The following is a 20,041-nucleotide window of genomic DNA, read 5'->3' on the forward strand; positions in this document are numbered from 1 at the left end:
AGAAGATAGCAGTCTTCTTGTAACACCATTTCCTCCTCCTATTACTAAATTAGAATAATATTACATAGCCCAGAACTTTGACCATAACCTTTTGGACATTTCCCCAAAACTGTAGAATCATAGGACTTAGCCAAAATAAGCGAGTGAGTGGTCTACATATACAGCCCCTCATTGCCTCCCAAATGGTTTAACAGAACCATAGACAGGAATTTGCATGTAATAAATGATAGTTGTCGTCCAACAACTCTTTCCAGTAGAATTACTTGTGTCCTCAAAATATACAACCGTATATTTAGTTCTTTTTCAGTTTTACATACAATTGTGTATTTCCTAATACTTCATTCAAATATTGATAACAGCAATGTGGTTCTTCTCCAATTAGGGTTCAATTTTTGGTCTAAAGTAGCTTTCTTCACTAGCTTGATTTCTCTGCCAGATGGTGGTCATGGTTAAGACTTCTCTTTTAGCTCCTGCAAACTCACAACACTCCCATCTTTAATAACTGCACGACATCAATCTTGTATTCTTCTGCTTCCATTAAAGGTTTGAAGTTCCCTTCCTTCTACGTGTCATTCCCACATTTTCTCCAATTACTGGATTAACTTGAGTGACATGAAAATATTTCCTGAAGGTCTGGTATTGACATGACCGCTCTACGTTTTCCAATCTGTAAATTTGGTGTTTAATTTAAACAAAAACGATACGCCATTCTTTTAGAACTTGCTTGTCGTACAATTATGGATGGTTTGTAGTTCAGTGTTAAAATATCTAAATTTTGTACCAAGAACAAGCACAAAAGAGTGAGTAATAGTAAATAAACAGTTTTAATCAGTGTATAATGACCTGAACCTAGGAACATTATATTGACTCCGAGTCCTTTTCCACAAAGCCTGCCACGTCCAACAACACATTCAGTTGCCGTGACTCGACTCGAAGTGGACCACGGATTCACTCTTCCTTGCAGGCGCATTAAAGCATTGAAGAGTAAAAACCACTTCAAGCATGAACATGTAAATCAAAGTCCAACATATTTCAATCCGCTTAGACCGCTGCCATGTTTAGATAAACACAGCGCAAAGGATCCGCCTTTTAATTTAATGTATTTTTATACAAACAGGTCAGTCTTGTTCTCTGTTGGCTGAGACAGAAACCTGGGAGGAATCACTAATATGATGTCTCTGTTATTCATTATTCACCATCAGCATTTAGTAACTTAACTGTATATTGTGACTTTGATTTTGTCAATATCAGTACTGATTCTATAGAAACAATTAGTAATATCTGAATTATAAAATATTTTCTTATCGGAAGAGAGATTTGTTTTAAAATTCTATGTGTATTTAAAAAAGGAATTATTCATTCATGAAGATTATTGATCAGAGTAGCTCTTTGCAGTATGAAATCTCCCCATGACGGCTGAGCAGAGGGGTTCGCTGTTGCTCGCAATTTGCAACGTCACCACTAGACTTTGCTAAAACAGATATCAATACATTTACACAGCAGGAAAAAAATGGCATTCACTCAAAGAAATACAAACGAAAAAGAATTTATGTGTTTTAAATAAATTTATATATATATTTTATATTATATATATATATATATATATATATAAAAAAATGCATTTACCCACTGAAGCAGCACAAACACCGATCACTTGTTTTTCCTTGTACAACATAAAATACATTCTGAATAGGCTTTGTTGGTAGCCTAAAGAGAATAAAATAATTGCGCAAGGAGTTGCCAACTTCAAAACAAAATGTAACAAACACAACCCAAGGTGACACAGGGGAAGGGCGTGGGGGGGGGGCGGCGCAGCCAAATGAGAGTACAAAAAGAACCTAAGTGCAGCACTGGTCAGAATCATAGCGTAAATTCAGTCAAAATGTTCTTCAGTTCCATATTCAGATAATCAAGTACATTGTGTCTAGATCCGTAACATGCAAGCTTGATGAAGCATATGGTCAAATACGCATGGGAATATAATCACAGGATATTTGTCAAATCTGAAGAAAAAAAAATGAAAAAAAAAATCCGCAAGTGTATAGTGATAAAGAATTTTCATTTGCATGAATCGGCAGAAAAGATGAAAATCCACTTCATTGATAGTGTTTTCTTTACTACATTCATTTCACTGAACAAAAGGGTCCACATTTTTATTTATGTGTGTATATATATATATATTATATATATATATATATATATATTATATACACACACACATATAAATAAAAGAAACAAACAAAAGGATTCCCAAAATATCATGTGATGCTTGAATGTTCTTGAAAGACCCCACCTAGAGCTTTTAGGTAATTATTACTAGATAATGTCTGAGCCTTGGGAAACAGAAACACTCAAAAAAGATCCAAAGATACACTTGTACAACGGAATACTGCATATCTACTCACGACTGGGTTAAGTAGGTGGACACGGAGGCTAGCTGCCGGAGACAGGAGCGTCCACACGCTTCCCGTTACTACTGGGGACGCCGCTCGGCCGCCTTCTCAATCCGACAGTAAACAGTAAATCGCTTGTTCGTAATGCTACCAGTATGAGGCTCCTTTTAGTCTCTGGGGGAGGTCTAGGACTCCTCGCTTGTCCAATAAAAAGTATTTTTATTTATTTACGGATTGTTTTTTTATTTTCTGGTGCTTCTTCTTGCCGTCTGGGTCTCAAGCTTCATCAGCAACTCTGAACTTCAAATTTGGTTTCAGTTTTTTCATCGTACTGTATTTTGTGGTGTTAAATGGAGAATTGGGGGGGGGGGGGGGGGGGTCTGGAACATTCTGTATTTCTGTGTTTTATGAGTCTCATCTAGGTCGTGATTATTTGGCACCTTGGAGTAAATGATGGAAGGGTGAGAGTGTGGAAGGTGCGAGGCTCGATGTGTACAGGAGAGCAAGGGGCCAGGGTGCAGACCGGTGTGTGTGTGTGTGTGTTGGGGGGGGGGCTACTTTTCACCGATCTTTTCACTGACCCCTGCTTCTCCGGCTCTGTCCGTGGTGCCGTTTTTGTTGTTGGCGGTGGCTGCTGCTCCACCCTCCTTTTCCTCCTCTGCTTTGGCCCTCTTCGATTGGGGCTGGCCTTGCAGTTCTCCGTTATGCCTCTTTGTGGGGAGGGACGCCGAGGCGGAGGCGTGGGCCGCCAGGAGGTGAAGAGGGTTAGCAACGGCTGGAAGAAAGACAGATGGCTAAGATTACTAAGTGATCATTGATCTCTTATCATAACGCTCTCACTTGACAAACCGCTCTATGAAACATACACAATACTTTTTACATGTGGTCCCACTCGCATGAGAGTCAAGACCGAAACATCCTTCAGCAAATATAGCAAACTTTGCGTTGATACGTTTAAATCCTAGTGGAGTATACGGACAGGCTGCGAGTGCACATTCTGAGACATGCTGGAGCTCTCAGCTGCGTAGGGTGTATAATATGGCTTCATACATCATGCTATTCCACCGAGCGACAATTAGTGTGGGTTAACTTGCAGAAAAGCACAGAAACATATGGAAAGAAGAGGAGGATGAGGATGTCTCAGTGGATGTGCGTGCGTCTCTCACCCGTGCTGGCAGCCGCACTGATGGGGACCAGATGGGTCCCGTTTTGTGTGATGGCCTTTATCGGGAGCTGGTGCTGACCAAGCGGGGCTTGTTGCATGATGGTTACCGTCCTCAGAGGCGCCCCCTGGGAGGTCTGGATGATGCGGCTGATTCCGCCGATTGACGAGGCTGTGATGGATGGGAGTGACTCTACTGTGACTACCCGTGTGGAGAAAAGAAAAAGACGTCAAACTCCGTCCACACATTCCGTCTGGAGACATATAGTTTATATATGTGTGGACAGAGTTTGACGGCCAACCAGGAACTCACGTTTGATCTCCCGGTGCTCTCCGCTGCCGTTCTCCTGAGGTTTGGGACTCACGACGGTAGCAGCCTGTCCGCCGACGGTCGCCACGGCGACGGCCGGGATCTGGTGGACAACGTGCACAGTCTGCATGACGGGGGCGGAGTTTCCCGACGTGGTTACGATGGCTGGCGACGCCATGGTGTAGGTCACAGGCTTCATGGTCGTTTGAGGCATCTGCCGCTGCACAGCAATCAATACCGGCTGGTTGTTGAGGGGAGAGCCTGTCCAGGAGGAGGGGTGAGTTAGTTTTTATTTTTTGCCATTTTAATTTACAGAAGTCTGACTGCTTCAAATCTTATGGAAGGTTGTGGCTTACCGGGGGAGCTCTGTGCAAAGCGGGCCTCTTGGATGACTGCGAGCTTGGGCTGGACCACAGTGGTATGGGTGGGGGCTGGCGGCGGGGTCGGCTCTGGCTCTATGGGGACAGGGGACCCCTCTCTGGACAGGCTGTCTGGAGTCTGGACCCCACTGGAATGGGCAGACAGTCCCCCTGTGTGGCTGGGAGAAGCTGGAGCACTCCTGGGACAGATGAAAAGGTAGGTTGATTATTATTGACAAATGTCAATACAAACTTTTGAACCAACACACATGTGTCTAAATTAAAAAGAGGGACACACAATCTTTTCTGGTGCTTCTGGATGAACATTTGGTTATTTTGAGTGTCTACTGACCCACAAATTGGGAAATAAAGCAACCCGGTCAGTTTTTTGGGAGGCTGCAAAGATCAGAGAGCATGTAATTCAACAAGCCAATCAGATTTGGCTCTCCTTGCCATGTCACATGCAGGCTCCTTAGAATAGAACGCCAGTCTGAGCAGCCAACAAGCAACGGCTTGAGAACTGCACCAGAAGGCAACCTGTGGTTCTGCAGAGTGAAGCTAATGGTTCATGTCTTAACCTGGCATTGTCTCTAATCATGGAGCGACTCCTTAGATTCTAACCCTAAGCCTAAAAAGTAAAGCACCTTTAGTAAATGATCGTCCATTTGGAGTGAAATAGACAACTAGTATTCTTTAAGGAAAGCTTAATGTGATTGACAGGTCGCTGCTGCTACCAGAGCTGTATACGCCGTCACTTTTGTTATTCCAAAATTGCCGGACTCAAGGCTTCATAACATATGTCCACAAACCAATGGGTGACATCACAATGATTTCCACTTACTATTTTATCACACAATTTTCCTCATGAGCTAATCAAAGCATGACAGCCTTTTTGTATTTTGCTTTTTGAGAACGGGGTCAAACTGAGCGTTTTCTTACTGATGGGGAATATGGGCTTATTCAGAGAGTTCGAGAGACGTGATCAAGAACTGAAAAACGAGCGCTTAAGGTTCTTCATACCTAGAGGAGAGAGGACCCACAGGGGTCCTGAAGCAGGGCACTCCCCTCGGCCGCCGCTTCCTGAAGGCCTGCTCTATCAGCTTGCCCTCAGAGGCGGGGTCAATCCTCCAGAAAGAGCCTTTGCCCGGCTCCTCCTGAGAGCGGGCCACTTTGATGAAGTACCGGTTCAGGGACAGGTTGTGACGAATGGAGTTCTGTAAAAAAAAAAGAACACTTTAAATTTGAGAGTTGTTATTGCATTCCTGGTAAATGCATTTCATGTGACAAATGACCCTCTAGGCCTGATTGAGAGGGTAAATGAAGAGTATGTGCAATACTACACAACCTCAGACAAGTGTAAACAACGGTACTGCACAGTGAAGACTCTGACCTGCCAGCCTTTATCGACTGTTCTGTAGTAGGGGTAGTTCTTGGTGATATGTGTGTATATTTCATTGAGCGTTAGCTGTTTATCCGGGGCCATGGTGATCGCCTGGACTATCAGCTGTGCATACGAGTATGGAGGTTTGGAGTCATCCTGTGGACAATGGAAGGAAAGAGGAAGGAAATGGGTTTTCATTAATGAAATAATAAAAAAGGTTGCTACTTCTCCCTCTGGTTGGATCACAAACAGGCACAGCTCGGACTTAGCACAGATCAACAGGGTCCACTGCTCCAAAGTCTATGTTATTGTTAGCGTTGGGCAATTTGTAGACTTCAATGAGTAACCAGGGATGCAATGGCATCCACTCAGACTCTTTGATGATTGGCTTTCTTGTTTGAAAACAGCCTATTTTAATAAATGATTACATTAGACGTATTCTATCCACATTGTGAATGCCCGGCTCTACGCTGCAGACTGCTCACCTTTGGGCTGTCTTCACCAGAGGCCTCTTTGTCGTTTTCTGAATGTGAGTTGTCCCCTATTAGGTCCGATGCCAGGACGCGGCCTGTCCTGTAGCTGGAGAGTCCAGCCCCCCGCGGACTTGAGGGACAGGAGTTTGCCGCACTGAGAAAAATAAAAAAGCATGTGGAATTCTGAATCCATTTGACAAAACAACCACTTCAAATGGATCAATGGAGATAATACCATTATAGTCATTACACACTTGACACCATCTCTCACCTGAGGGTGCCAGTAGGAGAAGGCAGTGGACTCATGAGGTGGGCAATGTTGTCAGGAATGTTGATGGTCAGGGGGGATATTTGAGGTTGGACGGGCTTGACCGGTGATTCCGGCACGTTCCTTGGCTCCTTCTTGTCATTGGACAGGGCAGTGAACGTGATCTTTATACTTGTGCTGGGGAACCGGAAACAACACCTGGAGAGCAAACGTGGGTTTCAATGACGATTGTGGTTTACACCTCCAGTCAGTGGATTTGTTCGTCTGCGCTTGAAGACGAATGACATAAGATGGCAACACAATGCTTTTCATAATGCTAAAAGTACGGACTGACAAACAGGCTTCCTGCCAGGCAACAAGCAGGCCAAGGAGGTCTAACTGAGCGCCGAGAGAGGAGCACCGAGTCTTAGCCTCACAGTTTATATATGGACGTCCACCATTACCATTATGTAACATGTCATGTTTATTATTAATAGGGTATATTTGGACCAGTTGCTGACACTTTCCAATGATTGCATCCTGAGACCTGTGGACCACATTGACTTATCAAATCTAAATATTTATTAAAAAAGTGAAATGTGAGTTACCACTAGAACAACAATAACAATTCAAGGTGCGTTCAGGAAGATTACCAAGTGAGAGAAGGAAGGACTGATAAACAAGCAGAGCAGTGTAAACATAGTGAGAGGGTAGCCGAGGCCAAGCTGACTTTGAGCCAGCTCAAGTGAACTACAACAACACACGTCACAACAAGATAATGCTGTGTGAGGAAATGTGTGATGCCCAGTATACTACTGTAACCCATCATTTCTTCTCTTTAAAAATAATATTATAGTCACAGAAAGTCCAAATATCCGCATGTGTTGCTAGTGTGTTAGTTAGGGGAGAAGCCGTTTAGTGCTAGCCAGAAATACAGTATCTTCTCCAGGTTTGCACTAAATTCTATAACAATTCCATCAAATGTAATGCCAGTGACTTTGCTTTCACTAAACACAAGCCGTGGAGGACATGCCTTACAGACCATTTTGTTGGCTCGAGGCCACTCTGCGATTCGCCATGCATCAATCACCGGGTACTAAAACATAAATAAAGTCTTATTATATATACACGTTTTTTTAAACAAAAAAGCCAATTCCATTGCATGGGCAATGGGGAGAAGCACGCCTGACAACATCACTTCCAAACGAAGCAGCACTCCACTGACCTGACACAGCACGTGCACAAAAAAACAACAACAACACACAAACAACACACGTTCGTCGTTTAGTCGAACCGGTCGAATGGATCTTACATTCGAGGGAGCTGGAGAGGGGGCGCCCCTCTTCTCTGGAACACCCCGTCGACAAACACCCCGTTTTTACCGAGGCAACGGAGGTAGAATTCCCCAGTGCCGGTGCCGTCGTCCCCCGCGGTGAAGATTTCGAGGTGCCGCCGGGAGATGAAGCTGGAGTGGCCCATGCTGACGTCCACCGAACCCTGCGAGGAGTTCCGGCCGATGGTCACCGACCTTTTTTTCATCAGATACTCGAATTCTCGGCCCTCCAGCCGGGCTACAGCCGACCCCGACATCCCGCTCACCACCGCCATCTTCAGATGTGTCTGGTGGAGATTTGGAGATGTCTGTTGAGCGTGAAATGTAGAATCCGTTGCGGGGAATTGAAGGGGGGTAATTTTGGTTTCGTAAAAAAGGGGGGTATCAAATTTTACACCGTGGAGAATTTGGCCAGGAACGTGCCAGACCGGGGACACAGCGGCTCCGACCCACCGCCGCGAAGAAGAGGAAAAAGAGAGGCACAGCGGCCAATCAAAACCGGCCAAACGGACGGAAGTGCAGCAACGGACAGTCTGTTAAACCAATGAGAAGCAGACCTGAGTAGGCAGATATGTGGTGCTTACCAATGACAACAATAATAAAAATAGCCGTATAAACTAGTGCTCGGTTGCACCGCGGGCTGACACGCAGACTGGTGGAGAGATGTAAAAGGCGGCGCAGTGATTTAGAGGTGGAGATTCGGGTTTTTTTTAATTAAATTTTTCTGGATACAGTACCAACATTATTTTAAGGATAATGTATGAAATAGTTTCAACAAACGATGCTATACGTTGTGTCTTGATATTTTTTTCGCTATAGTACAGTATGACTTTTTTGTATTTACTTACCTTTCATAAAATTATTTTTTGACCCAGGTGAATTTTTGGATATCCTTATTAAAAATGACTGAATAACTAAATTATAGTTTTTGCCAGTAAATAAAGGAAACAAGACCTCGTTGACCCAACTTGACAGCACTCACTGTCATCTTCTTGTTATTGTTTTTTTCTCTTGCCCTGCAAACAACATCAATAAATAAGTCTAAAGGGAAATTAATTGGCATGCACAGTTTATTAATTAAAAAAAACTGCCAAAATGAAGTTGACACAGAGAGAGTTGTTAGTTTTATGTATGTTTAAAAGCCGATGGTGGATCCTGTTCCCCGCTGGGATCCACGCCGCCGGGGCTTTCGTGCTGCGGGTTAGTTTACAAGCCGTAGTACGCCCCCCCCCCCCCCCCCCCCCCCCCACCGCGCTGTGAGCGCCGTGTGTACGGCTCCACGCGGCTTTGGGGCTCGAGTCGAATAATGCAAGTCTCTTTAGACCGCGTAGACATCGTCAGGGAAGCGGACTTTTCACCGGGCCCCGACGCCTCGAGCCGTCAGTTCTCCGATGCCGGCGGGTGCGTTCGTTCGGGCCGCATCAATATTAAAGAAAACGTGCCGCATCGGAGAAAACCTACGCGCCATGTTCACACGTGTTTCTCTGGAGATGACGTCATCGTATCTAACAGAACTACGTTGTGCTCCATGTTCTGTCGTTTCTGCGGACCGAAAGTAATTAGCTTCCAATATCATTAGGTGCCAATCATTTGAGGTAAATTACATTGCCGACAATACTATCTGTGAACTCAACTCAAGGCAAGGCACCTTTATTTGTATAGCACATTTCATCAAAAAGGCAATTGAAAGTGCTTCACATAAAATCATTAAAACCATCCAAACATAAAGCAAGGAGATTTCCAAACAGTTGAGAACATTGAAGCATAAAAGAAAAAGTGAGAAAGTCATTAAGAGGATAAAAAAAATTTAAAATGAAAAATCTTTCATCTGGATTTAAAGGAGCTGAGGGATTCAACAGACCTGTAGCTTTCTGTTCCAGATTTGTGGAGCAGAAAATCTAAACGCTGCTTCTCCATGTTTAGTTCTGACTCTCGGAAAGTAGAAAGTAGAACAGTCCTAGATGACCTAAGGGTTTGTGGCAGGTCATAGGGTATTAGGGCCCCTGCAAACTTTGTTCAGACATTTCAACCTTATTCTACGGCCTCCACCAGTGAATTTGTCCAGTAGTTATAGTTATATTAATTAATGTTGCAGTTTACCGGTACCAGAACGGTTCCGCGGTACCCTTACGTTGAAAACCGAGAGAGATGGCAGGCCTGTAGCTGTGTTGGCTAGATTGACAACAACTTTCCTAATATTTAAACGTCAAGCAGGTGCAACACGAGACAGAGCAGACGTCCTCTTTTACCCTGACTCTTTTTGGACCTAAAAATACGTTAAATAATAAATACTTTGTACCTAAAGTATTTCCAGATCTAACTTCTGGCATCTGACGGTGGTCAGCCGTTCCTTAACTCTGTGAGTGATGGCTGCCTGTTGCATGTGAGAGCTGGTAGCCCCGCCCACCCAGTCAATGCGTGCGAGCAGCCGGACAGGGAGCGGAACACTGAGTGCGCTCTGGTTGCTGCTTTTTTTGTACTGGGACTGAAAATATTCAAAATCGTATGGAAGTAAATCTGTGCCATCGGGGGTTGAAATAAAAAGGTGATTGAATTTCTAGCACTGAATATTTATGCATTAAAATTATGTACCTGAATGTTTTTCAACATTAAAACACAGCAAAAAAATTCAACCTAAAAAATTTTTTTTTTGAAATATTCAGCCGCAACAGAAATGGAGGTTACAATATTCAACCCAAAAAATTTCAACCTTGAGCCGCAACAGAAATGGAGGTTACAATATTAAACCCAAAAAATATCAACCTTGAGCCGCAACAGAAATGGAGGTTACAATATTCAACCCAAAAAATGTCAACCTTGACACACCAACATCCGGGACACTAAGGAAGAGCAATCGATTCTAGATTCAAGATCAGGAGCGTGCGTCAAGCTAAAGGAGCGAGCACCCAATACACCTTCGGCTTCGGATTGTAGCCATGTCCAATAATAACGGGGCTTTAACTCTTCTTCATGCCATCAGTGTGGTTTGTGTCTGTAAGATTCCGTAATAGACAGCTGACATTTGTACATTAACAGACTGTATTGGAAATGAACTAAGCGGAAGTTAAACGAGAGCGTAAAGCGGCATTCAAAGTCCACGTAACGTTAAATGAGTTTCTTCATGACCATGGGTAAACTTTATTGAGGATCTGTCACAACACAGCGACTTGCATCCGCTTAAAACCCACACAGTGGAATCTTTGAAAACATACCTTATCATTTGTACTTTTTTCAAGCATGTCACCCAGCAAAATGTTACCAGTTTTTGATCGTCTTTAGGTGTGATAAACTACTTGCTGGACTTTTCCTTGCAATAAAAGCTTTTGTTTAGCGCAAATAACATTAAATAGTTGGAAGTCGTTTTCAACCCTTTCCATATTGTTGGCCAGTATGGAGATTGAACCCATGACATTGGCGTTATTAGCACCACGCTCTGACCATCTGAGCTAACCGGCCCATGCTTAAAGGTCTCATCCAACTCCACTAAATCCAGACATTTTTCCAGAAAAGACGTTCTAAAATGCAGGCAGCATAAAACTGTCAACTGAGTGTCAGTGCCTATCATCTTCAGTTGCAAAGTTCCCATTGAAGATGCAAAAGGTAATGTCATTTGTTGGGAGCATTGACGCTTCTAGCAGATACAATTCATGGTTTCACCAAGCATCTTACGAAGAACTTGCAATTGTCAACCACGAAGGGACTCGAACCCTGAATCTTCTGATCCTAAGTCAGACGCCTTGTCCATTAGGCCACGTGGTCACAGAAAGCAAGACTTTCACATTTTCCAAGTGCTTTTGTAAAATTGAAAAACGATTGGGGCACAGTGGAATCTTTGAAAACATACATTATCATTTGTATTTTTTTCAAGCATGTTACCCAGCAAAAAGTTACCAGTTTTTGATCGTCTTTAGGTGTGATAAACTAGCCTTTCCATATTGTTGGCCAGTATGGGGATTGAACCCATGACCTTGGCGTTATTACCACCTCGCTCTGACCATCTGAGCTAACCGGCCCATGCCTAAAGGTCTCATCCAACTCCACTAAATCCAGACAGTTTTCCAGAAAAGACATTCTAAAATGCAAGCAGCATAAAACTGTCAACTGAGTGTGAGTGCCTATCATCTTCAGTTGCAAAGTTCCCATTGAGGAAGCAAAAGGAAATGCCATTGTGTTGGGAGCATTGACGCTTCTAGCAGATAAAATTCATGGTTTCACCAAGCTTCTTTCGACGAACTTCCAATTTTCAACCACGAAGGGACTCGACCCCTCAATCTTCTGATCCGAAGTCAGACGCCTTGTCCATTAGGCCACGTGGTCACAGAAAGCAAGACTTTCACATTTTACAAGTGCTTTTGTAAAATTGAAAAACGATTGGGGCACAGTGGAATCTTTGAAAACATACATTATCATTTGTATTTTTTTCAAGCATGTTACCTAGCAAAATGTTACCAGTTTTTGATCGTCTTTAGGTGTGATAAACTACTTGCTGGGCTTTAGTAGAGAGGACGGATGGGTTTTTCACACAAAAATTCTTTGGATGAAGGTAGATTATTAAACTTGGGGAGCATGAACTAGCAGCTGACTTTCTTTTGGACTTTTCCTTGCAATAAAAGCTTTTGTTAAGCGCAAATAACACTAAATAGTTGGAGGTCGTTTCAACCCTTTCCATATTGTTGGCCAGTATGGGGATTGAACCCATGACCTTGGCGTTATTAGCACCACGCTCTGACCATCTGAGCTAACCGGCCCATGCCTAAAGGTCTCATCCAACTCCACTAAATCCAGACAGTTTTCCAGAAAAGACATTCTAAAATGCAAGCAGCATAAAACTGTCAACTGAGTGTGAGTGCCTATCATCTTCAGTTGCAAACTTCCCATTGAGGAAGCAAAAGGAAATGCCATTGTGTTGGGAGCATTGACGCTTCTAGCAGATAAAATTCATGGTTTCACCAAGCTTCTTTCGACGAACTTCCAATTTTCAACCACGAAGGGACTCGAACCCTCAATCTTCTGATACGAAGTCAGACGCCTTGTCCATTAGGCCACGTGGTCACAGAAAGCAAGACTTTCACATTTTACAAGTGCTATTATAAAATTGAAAAACGATTGGGGCACAGTGGAATCTTTGAAAACATACATTATCATTTGTACTTTTTTCAAGCATGTTACCCAGCAAAATGTTACCAGTTTTTGATCGTCTTTAGGTGTGATAAACTAGCCTTTCCATATTGTTGGCCAGTATGGGGATTGAACCCATGACCTTGGCGTTATTAGCACCACGCTCTGACCATCTGAGCTAACCGGCCGATGCCTAAAGGTCTCATCCAACTCCACTAAATCCAGACAGTTTTCCAGAAAAGACGTTCTAAAATGCAAGCAGCATAAAACTGTCAACTGAGTGTGAGTGCCTATCATCTTCAGTTGCAAAGTTCCCATTGAGGAAGCAAAAGGAAATGCCATTGTGTTGGGAGCATTGACGCTTCTAGCAGATAAAATTCATGGTTTCACCAAGCTTCTTTCGACGAACTTCCAATTTTCAACCACGAAGGGACTCGACCCCTCATCTTCTGATCCGAAGTCAGACGCCTTGTCCATTAGGCCACGTGGTCACAGAAAGCAAGACTTTCACATTTTACAAGTGCTTTTGTAAAATTGAAAAACGATTGGGGCACAGTGGAATCTTTGAAAACATACATTATCATTTGTATTTTTTTCAAGCATGTTACCTAGCAAAATGTTACCAGTTTTTGATCGTCTTTAGGTGTGATAAACTACTTGCTGGGCTTTAGTAGAGAGGACGGATGGGTTTTTCACACAAAAATTCTTTGGATGAAGGTAGATTATTAAACTTGGGGAGCATGAACTAGCAGCTGACTTTCTTTTGGACTTTTCCTTGCAATAAAAGCTTTTGTTAAGCGCAAATAACACTAAATAGTTGGAGGTCGTTTCAACCCTTTCCATATTGTTGGCCAGTATGGGGATTGAACCCATGACCTTGGCGTTATTAGCACCACGCTCTGACCATCTGAGCTAACCGGCCCATGCCCAAAGGTCTCATCCAACTCCACTAAATCCAGACAGTTTTCCAGAAAAGACGTTCTAAAATGCAGGCAGCATAAAACTGTCAACTGAGTGTCAGTGCCTATCATCTTCAGTTGTAAAGTTCCCATTGAAGATGCAAAAGGAAATGTCATTTGTTGGGAGCAATGACGCTTCTAGCAGATACAATTCATGGTTTCACCAAGCATCTTACGAAGAACTTGCAATTGTCAACCACGAAGGGACTCGAACCCTGAATCTTCTGATCCTAAGTCAGACGCCTTATCCATTAGGCCACGTGGTCGCAGAAAGCAAGAATTTCACATTTTACAAGTGCTATTGTAAAATTGAAAAACGATTGGGGCACAGTGGAATCTTTGAAAACATACATTATCATTTGTATTTTTTTCAAGCATGTTACCTAGCAAAATGTTACCAGTTTTTGATCGTCTTTTGGTGTGATAAACTACTTGCTGGGCTTTAGTAGAGAGGACGGATGGGTTTTTCACACAAAAATTCTTTGGATGAAGGTAGATTATTAAACTTGAGGAGCATGAACTAGCAGCTGACTTTCTTTTGGACTTTTCCTTGCAATAAAAGCTTTTGTTAAGCGCAAATAACACTAAATAGTTGGAGGTCGTTTCAACCCTTTCCATATTGTTGGCCAGTATGGGGATTGAACCCATGACCTTGGCGTTATTAGCACCACGCTCTAACCATCTGAGCTAACCGGCCCATGCTCAAAGGTGTCATCCAACTCCACTAAATCCAGACAGTTTTCCACAAAAGACGTTCTAAAATGCAGGCAGCATAAAACTGTCAACTGAGTGTGAGTGCCTATCATCTTCAGTTGCAAAGTTCCCATTGAGGAAGCAAAAGCCATTGTGTTGGGAGCATTGACGCTTCTAGCAGATACAATTCATGGTTTTACCAAGCTTCTCACGAAGAACTTGCAATTTTCAACCACGAAGGGACTCGAACCCTCAATCTTCTGATCCGAAGTCAGACGCCTTGTCCATTAGGCCACGTGGTCGCAGAAAGCAAGACTTTCACATTTTACAAGTGCTTTTGTAAAATTGAAAAACGATTGGGGCACAGTGGAATCTTTGAAAACATACATTATCATTTGTATTTTTTTCAAGCATGTTACCTAGCAAAATGTTACCAGTTTTTGATCGTCTTTAGGTGTGATAAACTACTTGCTGGGCTTTAGTAGAGAGGACGGATGGGTTTTTCACACAAAAATTCTTTGGATGAAGGTAGATTATTAAACTTGGGGAGCATGAACTAGCAGCTGACTTTCTTTTGGACTTTTCCTTGCAATAAAAGCTTTTGTTAAGCGCAAATAACACTAAATAGTTGGAGGTCGTTTCAACCCTTTCCATATTGTTGGCCAGTATGGGGATTGAACCCATGACCTTGGCGTTATTAGCACCACGCTCTGACCATCTGAGCTAACCGGCCCATGCCCAAAGGTCTCATCCAACTCCACTAAATCCAGACAGTTTTCCAGAAAAGACGTTCTAAAATGCAGGCAGCATAAAACTGTCAACTGAGTGTCAGTGCCTATCATCTTCAGTTGTAAAGTTCCCATTGAAGATGCAAAAGGAAATGTCATTTGTTGGGAGCATTGACGCTTCTAGCAGATACAATTCATGGTTTCACCAAGCATCTTACGAAGAACTTTCAATTGTCAACCACGAAGGGACTCGAACCCTCAATCTTCTGATCCGAAGTCAGACGCCTTATCCATTAGGCCACGTGGTCGCAGAAAGCAAGACTTTCACATTTTACAAGTGCTTTTGTAAAATTGAAAAACGATTGGGGCACAGTGGAATCTTTGAAAACATACATTATCATTTGTATTTTTTTCAAGCATGTTACCCAGCAAAAAGTTACCAGTTTTTGATCGTCTTTAGGTGTGATGAACTAGCCTTTCCATATTGTTGGCCAGTATGGGGATTGAACCCATGACCTTGGCGTTATTACCACCTCGCTCTGACCATCTGAGCTAACCGGCCGATGCCTAAAGGTCTCATCCAACTCCACTAAATCCAGACAGTTTTCCAGAAAAGACGTTCTAAAATGCAAGCAGCATAAAACTGTCAACTGAGTGTGAGTGCCTATCATCTTCAGTTGCAAAGTTCCCATTGAGGAAGCAAAAGGAAATGCCATTGTGTTGGGAGCATTGACGCTTCTAGCAGATAAAATTCATGGTTTCACCAAGCTTCTTTCGACGAACTTCCAATTTTCAACCACGAAGGGACTCGACCCCTCATCTTCTGATCCGAAGTCAGACGCCTTGTCCATTAGGCCACGTGGTCACAGAAAGCAAGACTTTCACATTTTACAAGTGCTTTTGTAAAATTGAAAAACGATTGGGGCACAGTGGAATCTTTGAAAACATACATTATCATTTGTATTTTTTTCAAGCATGTTACCTAGCAAAATGTTACCAGTTTTTGATCGTCTTTAGGTGTGATAAACTACTTGCTGGGCTTTAGTAGAGAGGACGGATGGGTTTTTCACACAAAAATTCTTTGGATGAAGGTAGATTATTAAACTTGGGGAGCATGAACTAGCAGCTGACTTTCTTTTGGACTTTTCCTTGCAATAAAAGCTTTTGTTAAGCGCAAATAACACTAAATAGTTGGAGGTCGTTTCAACCCTTTCCATATTGTTGGCCAGTATGGGGATTGAACCCATGACCTTGGCGTTATTAGCACCACGCTCTGACCATCTGAGCTAACCGGCCCATGCCTAAAGGTCTCATCCAACTCCACTAAATCCAGACAGTTTTCCAGAAAAGACATTCTAAAATGCAAGCAGCATAAAACTGTCAACTGAGTGTGAGTGCCTATCATCTTCAGTTGCAAACTTCCCATTGAGGAAGCAAAAGGAAATGCCATTGTGTTGGGAGCATTGACGCTTCTAGCAGATAAAATTCATGGTTTCACCAAGCTTCTTTCGACGAACTTCCAATTTTCAACCACGAAGGGACTCGAACCCTCAATCTTCTGATACGAAGTCAGACGCCTTGTCCATTAGGCCACGTGGTCACAGAAAGCAAGACTTTCACATTTTACAAGTGCTATTATAAAATTGAAAAACGATTGGGGCACAGTGGAATCTTTGAAAACATACATTATCATTTGTACTTTTTTCAAGCATGTTACCCAGCAAAATGTTACCAGTTTTTGATCGTCTTTAGGTGTGATAAACTAGCCTTTCCATATTGTTGGCCAGTATGGGGATTGAACCCATGACCTTGGCGTTATTAGCACCACGCTCTGACCATCTGAGCTAACCGGCCGATGCCTAAAGGTCTCATCCAACTCCACTAAATCCAGACAGTTTTCCAGAAAAGACGTTCTAAAATGCAAGCAGCATAAAACTGTCAACTGAGTGTGAGTGCCTATCATCTTCAGTTGCAAAGTTCCCATTGAGGAAGCAAAAGGAAATGCCATTGTGTTGGGAGCATTGACGCTTCTAGCAGATAAAATTCATGGTTTCACCAAGCTTCTTTCGACGAACTTCCAATTTTCAACCACGAAGGGACTCGACCCCTCATCTTCTGATCCGAAGTCAGACGCCTTGTCCATTAGGCCACGTGGTCACAGAAAGCAAGACTTTCACATTTTACAAGTGCTTTTGTAAAATTGAAAAACGATTGGGGCACAGTGGAATCTTTGAAAACATACATTATCATTTGTATTTTTTTCAAGCATGTTACCTAGCAAAATGTTACCAGTTTTTGATCGTCTTTAGGTGTGATAAACTACTTGCTGGGCTTTAGTAGAGAGGACGGATGGGTTTTTCACACAAAAATTCTTTGGATGAAGGTAGATTATTAAACTTGGGGAGCATGAACTAGCAGCTGACTTTCTTTTGGACTTTTCCTTGCAATAAAAGCTTTTGTTAAGCGCAAATAACACTAAATAGTTGGAGGTCGTTTCAACCCTTTCCATATTGTTGGCCAGTATGGGGATTGAACCCATGACCTTGGCGTTATTAGCACCACGCTCTGACCATCTGAGCTAACCGGCCCATGCCCAAAGGTCTCATCCAACTCCACTAAATCCAGACAGTTTTCCAGAAAAGACGTTCTAAAATGCAGGCAGCATAAAACTGTCAACTGAGTGTCAGTGCCTATCATCTTCAGTTGTAAAGTTCCCATTGAAGATGCAAAAGGAAATGTCATTTGTTGGGAGCAATGACGCTTCTAGCAGATACAATTCATGGTTTCACCAAGCATCTTACGAAGAACTTGCAATTGTCAACCACGAAGGGACTCGAACCCTGAATCTTCTGATCCTAAGTCAGACGCCTTATCCATTAGGCCACGTGGTCGCAGAAAGCAAGAATTTCACATTTTACAAGTGCTATTGTAAAATTGAAAAACGATTGGGGCACAGTGGAATCTTTGAAAACATACATTATCATTTGTATTTTTTTCAAGCATGTTACCTAGCAAAATGTTACCAGTTTTTGATCGTCTTTAGGTGTGATAAACTACTTGCTGGGCTTTAGTAGAGAGGACGGATGGGTTTTTCACACAAAAATTCTTTGGATGAAGGTAGATTATTAAACTTGAGGAGCATGAACTAGCAGCTGACTTTCTTTTGGACTTTTCCTTGCAATAAAAGCTTTTGTTAAGCGCAAATAACACTAAATAGTTGGAGGTCGTTTCAACCCTTTCCATATTGTTGGCCAGTATGGGGATTGAACCCATGACCTTGGCGTTATTAGCACCACGCTCTAACCATCTGAGCTAACCGGCCCATGCTCAAAGGTCTCATCCAACTCCACTAAATCCAGACAGTTTTCCACAAAAGACGTTCTAAAATGCAGGCAGCATAAAACTGTCAACTGAGTGTGAGTGCCTATCATCTTCAGTTGCAAAGTTCCCATTGAGGAAGCAAAAGCCATTGTGTTGGGAGCATTGACGCTTCTAGCAGATACAATTCATGGTTTTACCAAGCTTCTCACGAAGAACTTGCAATTTTCAACCACGAAGGGACTCGAACCCTCAATCTTCTGATCCGAAGTCAGACGCCTTGTCCATTAGGCCACGTGGTCGCAGAAAGCAAGACTTTCACATTTTACAAGTGCTTTTGTAAAATTGAAAAACGATTGGGGCACAGTGGAATCTTTGAAAACATACATTATCATTTGTATTTTTTTCAAGCATGTTACCTAGCAAAATGTTACCAGTTTTTGATCGTCTTTAGGTGTGATAAACTACTTGCTGGGCTTTAGTAGAGAGGACGGATGGGTTTTTCACACAAAAATTCTTTGGATGAAGGTAGATTATTAAACTTGAGGAGCATGAACTAGCAGCTGACTTTCTTTTGGACTTTTCCTTGCAATAAAAGCTTTTGTTAAGCGCAAATAACACTAAATAGTTGGAGGTCGTTTCAACCCTTTCCATATTGTTGGCCAGTATGGGGATTGAACCCATGACCTTGGCGTTATTAGCACCACGCTCTAACCATCTGAGCTAACCGGCCCATGCTCAAAGGTCTCATCCAACTCCACTAAATCCAGACAGTTTTCCACAAAAGACGTTCTAAAATGCAGGCAGCATAAAACTGTCAACTGAGTGTGAGTGCCTATCATCTTCAGTTGCAAAGTTCCCATTGAGGAAGCAAAAGCCATTGTGTTGGGAGCATTGACGCTTCTAGCAGATACAATTCATGGTTTTACCAAGCTTCTCACGAAGAACTTGCAATTTTCAACCACGAAGGGACTCGAACCCTCAATCTTCTGATCCGAAGTCAGACGCCTTGTCCATTAGGCCACGTGGTCGCAGAAAGCAAGACTTTCACATTTTACAAGTGCTTTTGTAAAATTGAAAAACGATTGGGGCACAGTGGAATCTTTGAAAACATACATTATCATTTGTATTTTTTTCAAGCATGTTACCTAGCAAAATGTTACCAGTTTTTGATCGTCTTTAGGTGTGATAAACTACTTGCTGGGCTTTAGTAGAGAGGACGGATGGGTTTTTCACACAAAAATTCTTTGGATGAAGGTAGATTATTAAACTTGGGGAGCATGAACTAGCAGCTGACTTTCTTTTGGACTTTTCCTTGCAATAAAAGCTTTTGTTAAGCGCAAATAACACTAAATAGTTGGAGGTCGTTTCAACCCTTTCCATATTGTTGGCCAGTATGGGGATTGAACCCATGACCTTGGCGTTATTAGCACCACGCTCTGACCATCTGAGCTAACCGGCCCATGCCTAAAGGTCTCATCCAACTCCACTAAATCCAGACAGTTTTCCAGAAAAGACATTCTAAAATGCAAGCAGCATAAAACTGTCAACTGAGTGTGAGTGCCTA

The 20,041-nt window shown here is 42.6% G+C and overlaps 1 protein-coding gene and 24 non-coding genes across 25 annotated transcripts; all 25 read right to left on the minus strand.

Annotated features, from left to right (window-relative positions):
- Positions 1-805: 805 nt before the first annotated feature.
- On the minus strand, positions 806-8,140 carry LOC119212788 (forkhead box protein K2-like). Its single transcript, XM_037463542.2, has 9 exons — positions 7,638-8,140; positions 6,350-6,544; positions 6,091-6,232; positions 5,615-5,761; positions 5,245-5,438; positions 4,222-4,424; positions 3,869-4,126; positions 3,560-3,757; positions 806-3,168 (listed from the first exon to the last, which is right to left on the minus strand). The coding sequence occupies exons 1-9, from the start codon at positions 7,931-7,933 to the stop codon at positions 2,948-2,950; spliced, it is 1,854 nt and encodes a 617-aa protein (XP_037319439.1). The 5' UTR covers positions 7,934-8,140; the 3' UTR covers positions 806-2,947.
- Positions 8,141-11,040: 2,900 nt separating this feature from the next.
- On the minus strand, positions 11,041-11,114 carry trnai-aau (transfer RNA isoleucine (anticodon AAU)). The gene has a single exon. It is a non-coding gene; the product is annotated as a tRNA-Ile (tRNA).
- A 483-nt stretch (positions 11,115-11,597) lies between these two features.
- Positions 11,598-11,671, minus strand: trnai-aau (transfer RNA isoleucine (anticodon AAU)). The gene has a single exon. It is a non-coding gene; the product is annotated as a tRNA-Ile (tRNA).
- A 231-nt stretch (positions 11,672-11,902) lies between these two features.
- Positions 11,903-11,975, minus strand: trnar-ucg (transfer RNA arginine (anticodon UCG)). Its single transcript has one exon. It is a non-coding gene; the product is annotated as a tRNA-Arg (tRNA).
- Positions 11,976-12,332: 357 nt separating this feature from the next.
- trnai-aau (transfer RNA isoleucine (anticodon AAU)) lies at positions 12,333-12,406 on the minus strand. Its single transcript has one exon. It is a non-coding gene; the product is annotated as a tRNA-Ile (tRNA).
- A 231-nt stretch (positions 12,407-12,637) lies between these two features.
- On the minus strand, positions 12,638-12,710 carry trnar-ucg (transfer RNA arginine (anticodon UCG)). Its single transcript has one exon. It is a non-coding gene; the product is annotated as a tRNA-Arg (tRNA).
- A 180-nt stretch (positions 12,711-12,890) lies between these two features.
- On the minus strand, positions 12,891-12,964 carry trnai-aau (transfer RNA isoleucine (anticodon AAU)). Its single transcript has one exon. It is a non-coding gene; the product is annotated as a tRNA-Ile (tRNA).
- A 231-nt stretch (positions 12,965-13,195) lies between these two features.
- On the minus strand, positions 13,196-13,267 carry trnar-ucg (transfer RNA arginine (anticodon UCG)). Its single transcript has one exon. It is a non-coding gene; the product is annotated as a tRNA-Arg (tRNA).
- Positions 13,268-13,624: 357 nt separating this feature from the next.
- Positions 13,625-13,698, minus strand: trnai-aau (transfer RNA isoleucine (anticodon AAU)). The gene has a single exon. It is a non-coding gene; the product is annotated as a tRNA-Ile (tRNA).
- Positions 13,699-14,358: 660 nt separating this feature from the next.
- On the minus strand, positions 14,359-14,432 carry trnai-aau (transfer RNA isoleucine (anticodon AAU)). The gene has a single exon. It is a non-coding gene; the product is annotated as a tRNA-Ile (tRNA).
- A 225-nt stretch (positions 14,433-14,657) lies between these two features.
- Positions 14,658-14,730, minus strand: trnar-ucg (transfer RNA arginine (anticodon UCG)). Its single transcript has one exon. It is a non-coding gene; the product is annotated as a tRNA-Arg (tRNA).
- A 357-nt stretch (positions 14,731-15,087) lies between these two features.
- On the minus strand, positions 15,088-15,161 carry trnai-aau (transfer RNA isoleucine (anticodon AAU)). The gene has a single exon. It is a non-coding gene; the product is annotated as a tRNA-Ile (tRNA).
- A 230-nt stretch (positions 15,162-15,391) lies between these two features.
- Positions 15,392-15,464, minus strand: trnar-ucg (transfer RNA arginine (anticodon UCG)). Its single transcript has one exon. It is a non-coding gene; the product is annotated as a tRNA-Arg (tRNA).
- A 180-nt stretch (positions 15,465-15,644) lies between these two features.
- On the minus strand, positions 15,645-15,718 carry trnai-aau (transfer RNA isoleucine (anticodon AAU)). The gene has a single exon. It is a non-coding gene; the product is annotated as a tRNA-Ile (tRNA).
- A 231-nt stretch (positions 15,719-15,949) lies between these two features.
- On the minus strand, positions 15,950-16,021 carry trnar-ucg (transfer RNA arginine (anticodon UCG)). Its single transcript has one exon. It is a non-coding gene; the product is annotated as a tRNA-Arg (tRNA).
- Positions 16,022-16,378: 357 nt separating this feature from the next.
- trnai-aau (transfer RNA isoleucine (anticodon AAU)) lies at positions 16,379-16,452 on the minus strand. The gene has a single exon. It is a non-coding gene; the product is annotated as a tRNA-Ile (tRNA).
- A 231-nt stretch (positions 16,453-16,683) lies between these two features.
- On the minus strand, positions 16,684-16,756 carry trnar-ucg (transfer RNA arginine (anticodon UCG)). The gene has a single exon. It is a non-coding gene; the product is annotated as a tRNA-Arg (tRNA).
- A 180-nt stretch (positions 16,757-16,936) lies between these two features.
- On the minus strand, positions 16,937-17,010 carry trnai-aau (transfer RNA isoleucine (anticodon AAU)). Its single transcript has one exon. It is a non-coding gene; the product is annotated as a tRNA-Ile (tRNA).
- Positions 17,011-17,241: 231 nt separating this feature from the next.
- Positions 17,242-17,313, minus strand: trnar-ucg (transfer RNA arginine (anticodon UCG)). The gene has a single exon. It is a non-coding gene; the product is annotated as a tRNA-Arg (tRNA).
- Positions 17,314-17,670: 357 nt separating this feature from the next.
- trnai-aau (transfer RNA isoleucine (anticodon AAU)) lies at positions 17,671-17,744 on the minus strand. Its single transcript has one exon. It is a non-coding gene; the product is annotated as a tRNA-Ile (tRNA).
- Positions 17,745-18,404: 660 nt separating this feature from the next.
- trnai-aau (transfer RNA isoleucine (anticodon AAU)) lies at positions 18,405-18,478 on the minus strand. Its single transcript has one exon. It is a non-coding gene; the product is annotated as a tRNA-Ile (tRNA).
- Positions 18,479-18,703: 225 nt separating this feature from the next.
- trnar-ucg (transfer RNA arginine (anticodon UCG)) lies at positions 18,704-18,776 on the minus strand. Its single transcript has one exon. It is a non-coding gene; the product is annotated as a tRNA-Arg (tRNA).
- Positions 18,777-19,133: 357 nt separating this feature from the next.
- On the minus strand, positions 19,134-19,207 carry trnai-aau (transfer RNA isoleucine (anticodon AAU)). The gene has a single exon. It is a non-coding gene; the product is annotated as a tRNA-Ile (tRNA).
- Positions 19,208-19,432: 225 nt separating this feature from the next.
- On the minus strand, positions 19,433-19,505 carry trnar-ucg (transfer RNA arginine (anticodon UCG)). Its single transcript has one exon. It is a non-coding gene; the product is annotated as a tRNA-Arg (tRNA).
- Positions 19,506-19,862: 357 nt separating this feature from the next.
- Positions 19,863-19,936, minus strand: trnai-aau (transfer RNA isoleucine (anticodon AAU)). The gene has a single exon. It is a non-coding gene; the product is annotated as a tRNA-Ile (tRNA).
- Between the last annotated feature and the right edge of the window lie 105 nt (positions 19,937-20,041).

Source organism: Pungitius pungitius, chromosome 21, assembly GCF_949316345.1.
Source record: "Pungitius pungitius chromosome 21, fPunPun2.1, whole genome shotgun sequence".
In the NCBI taxonomy this organism is placed as follows: domain Eukaryota; kingdom Metazoa; phylum Chordata; class Actinopteri; order Perciformes; family Gasterosteidae; genus Pungitius; species Pungitius pungitius.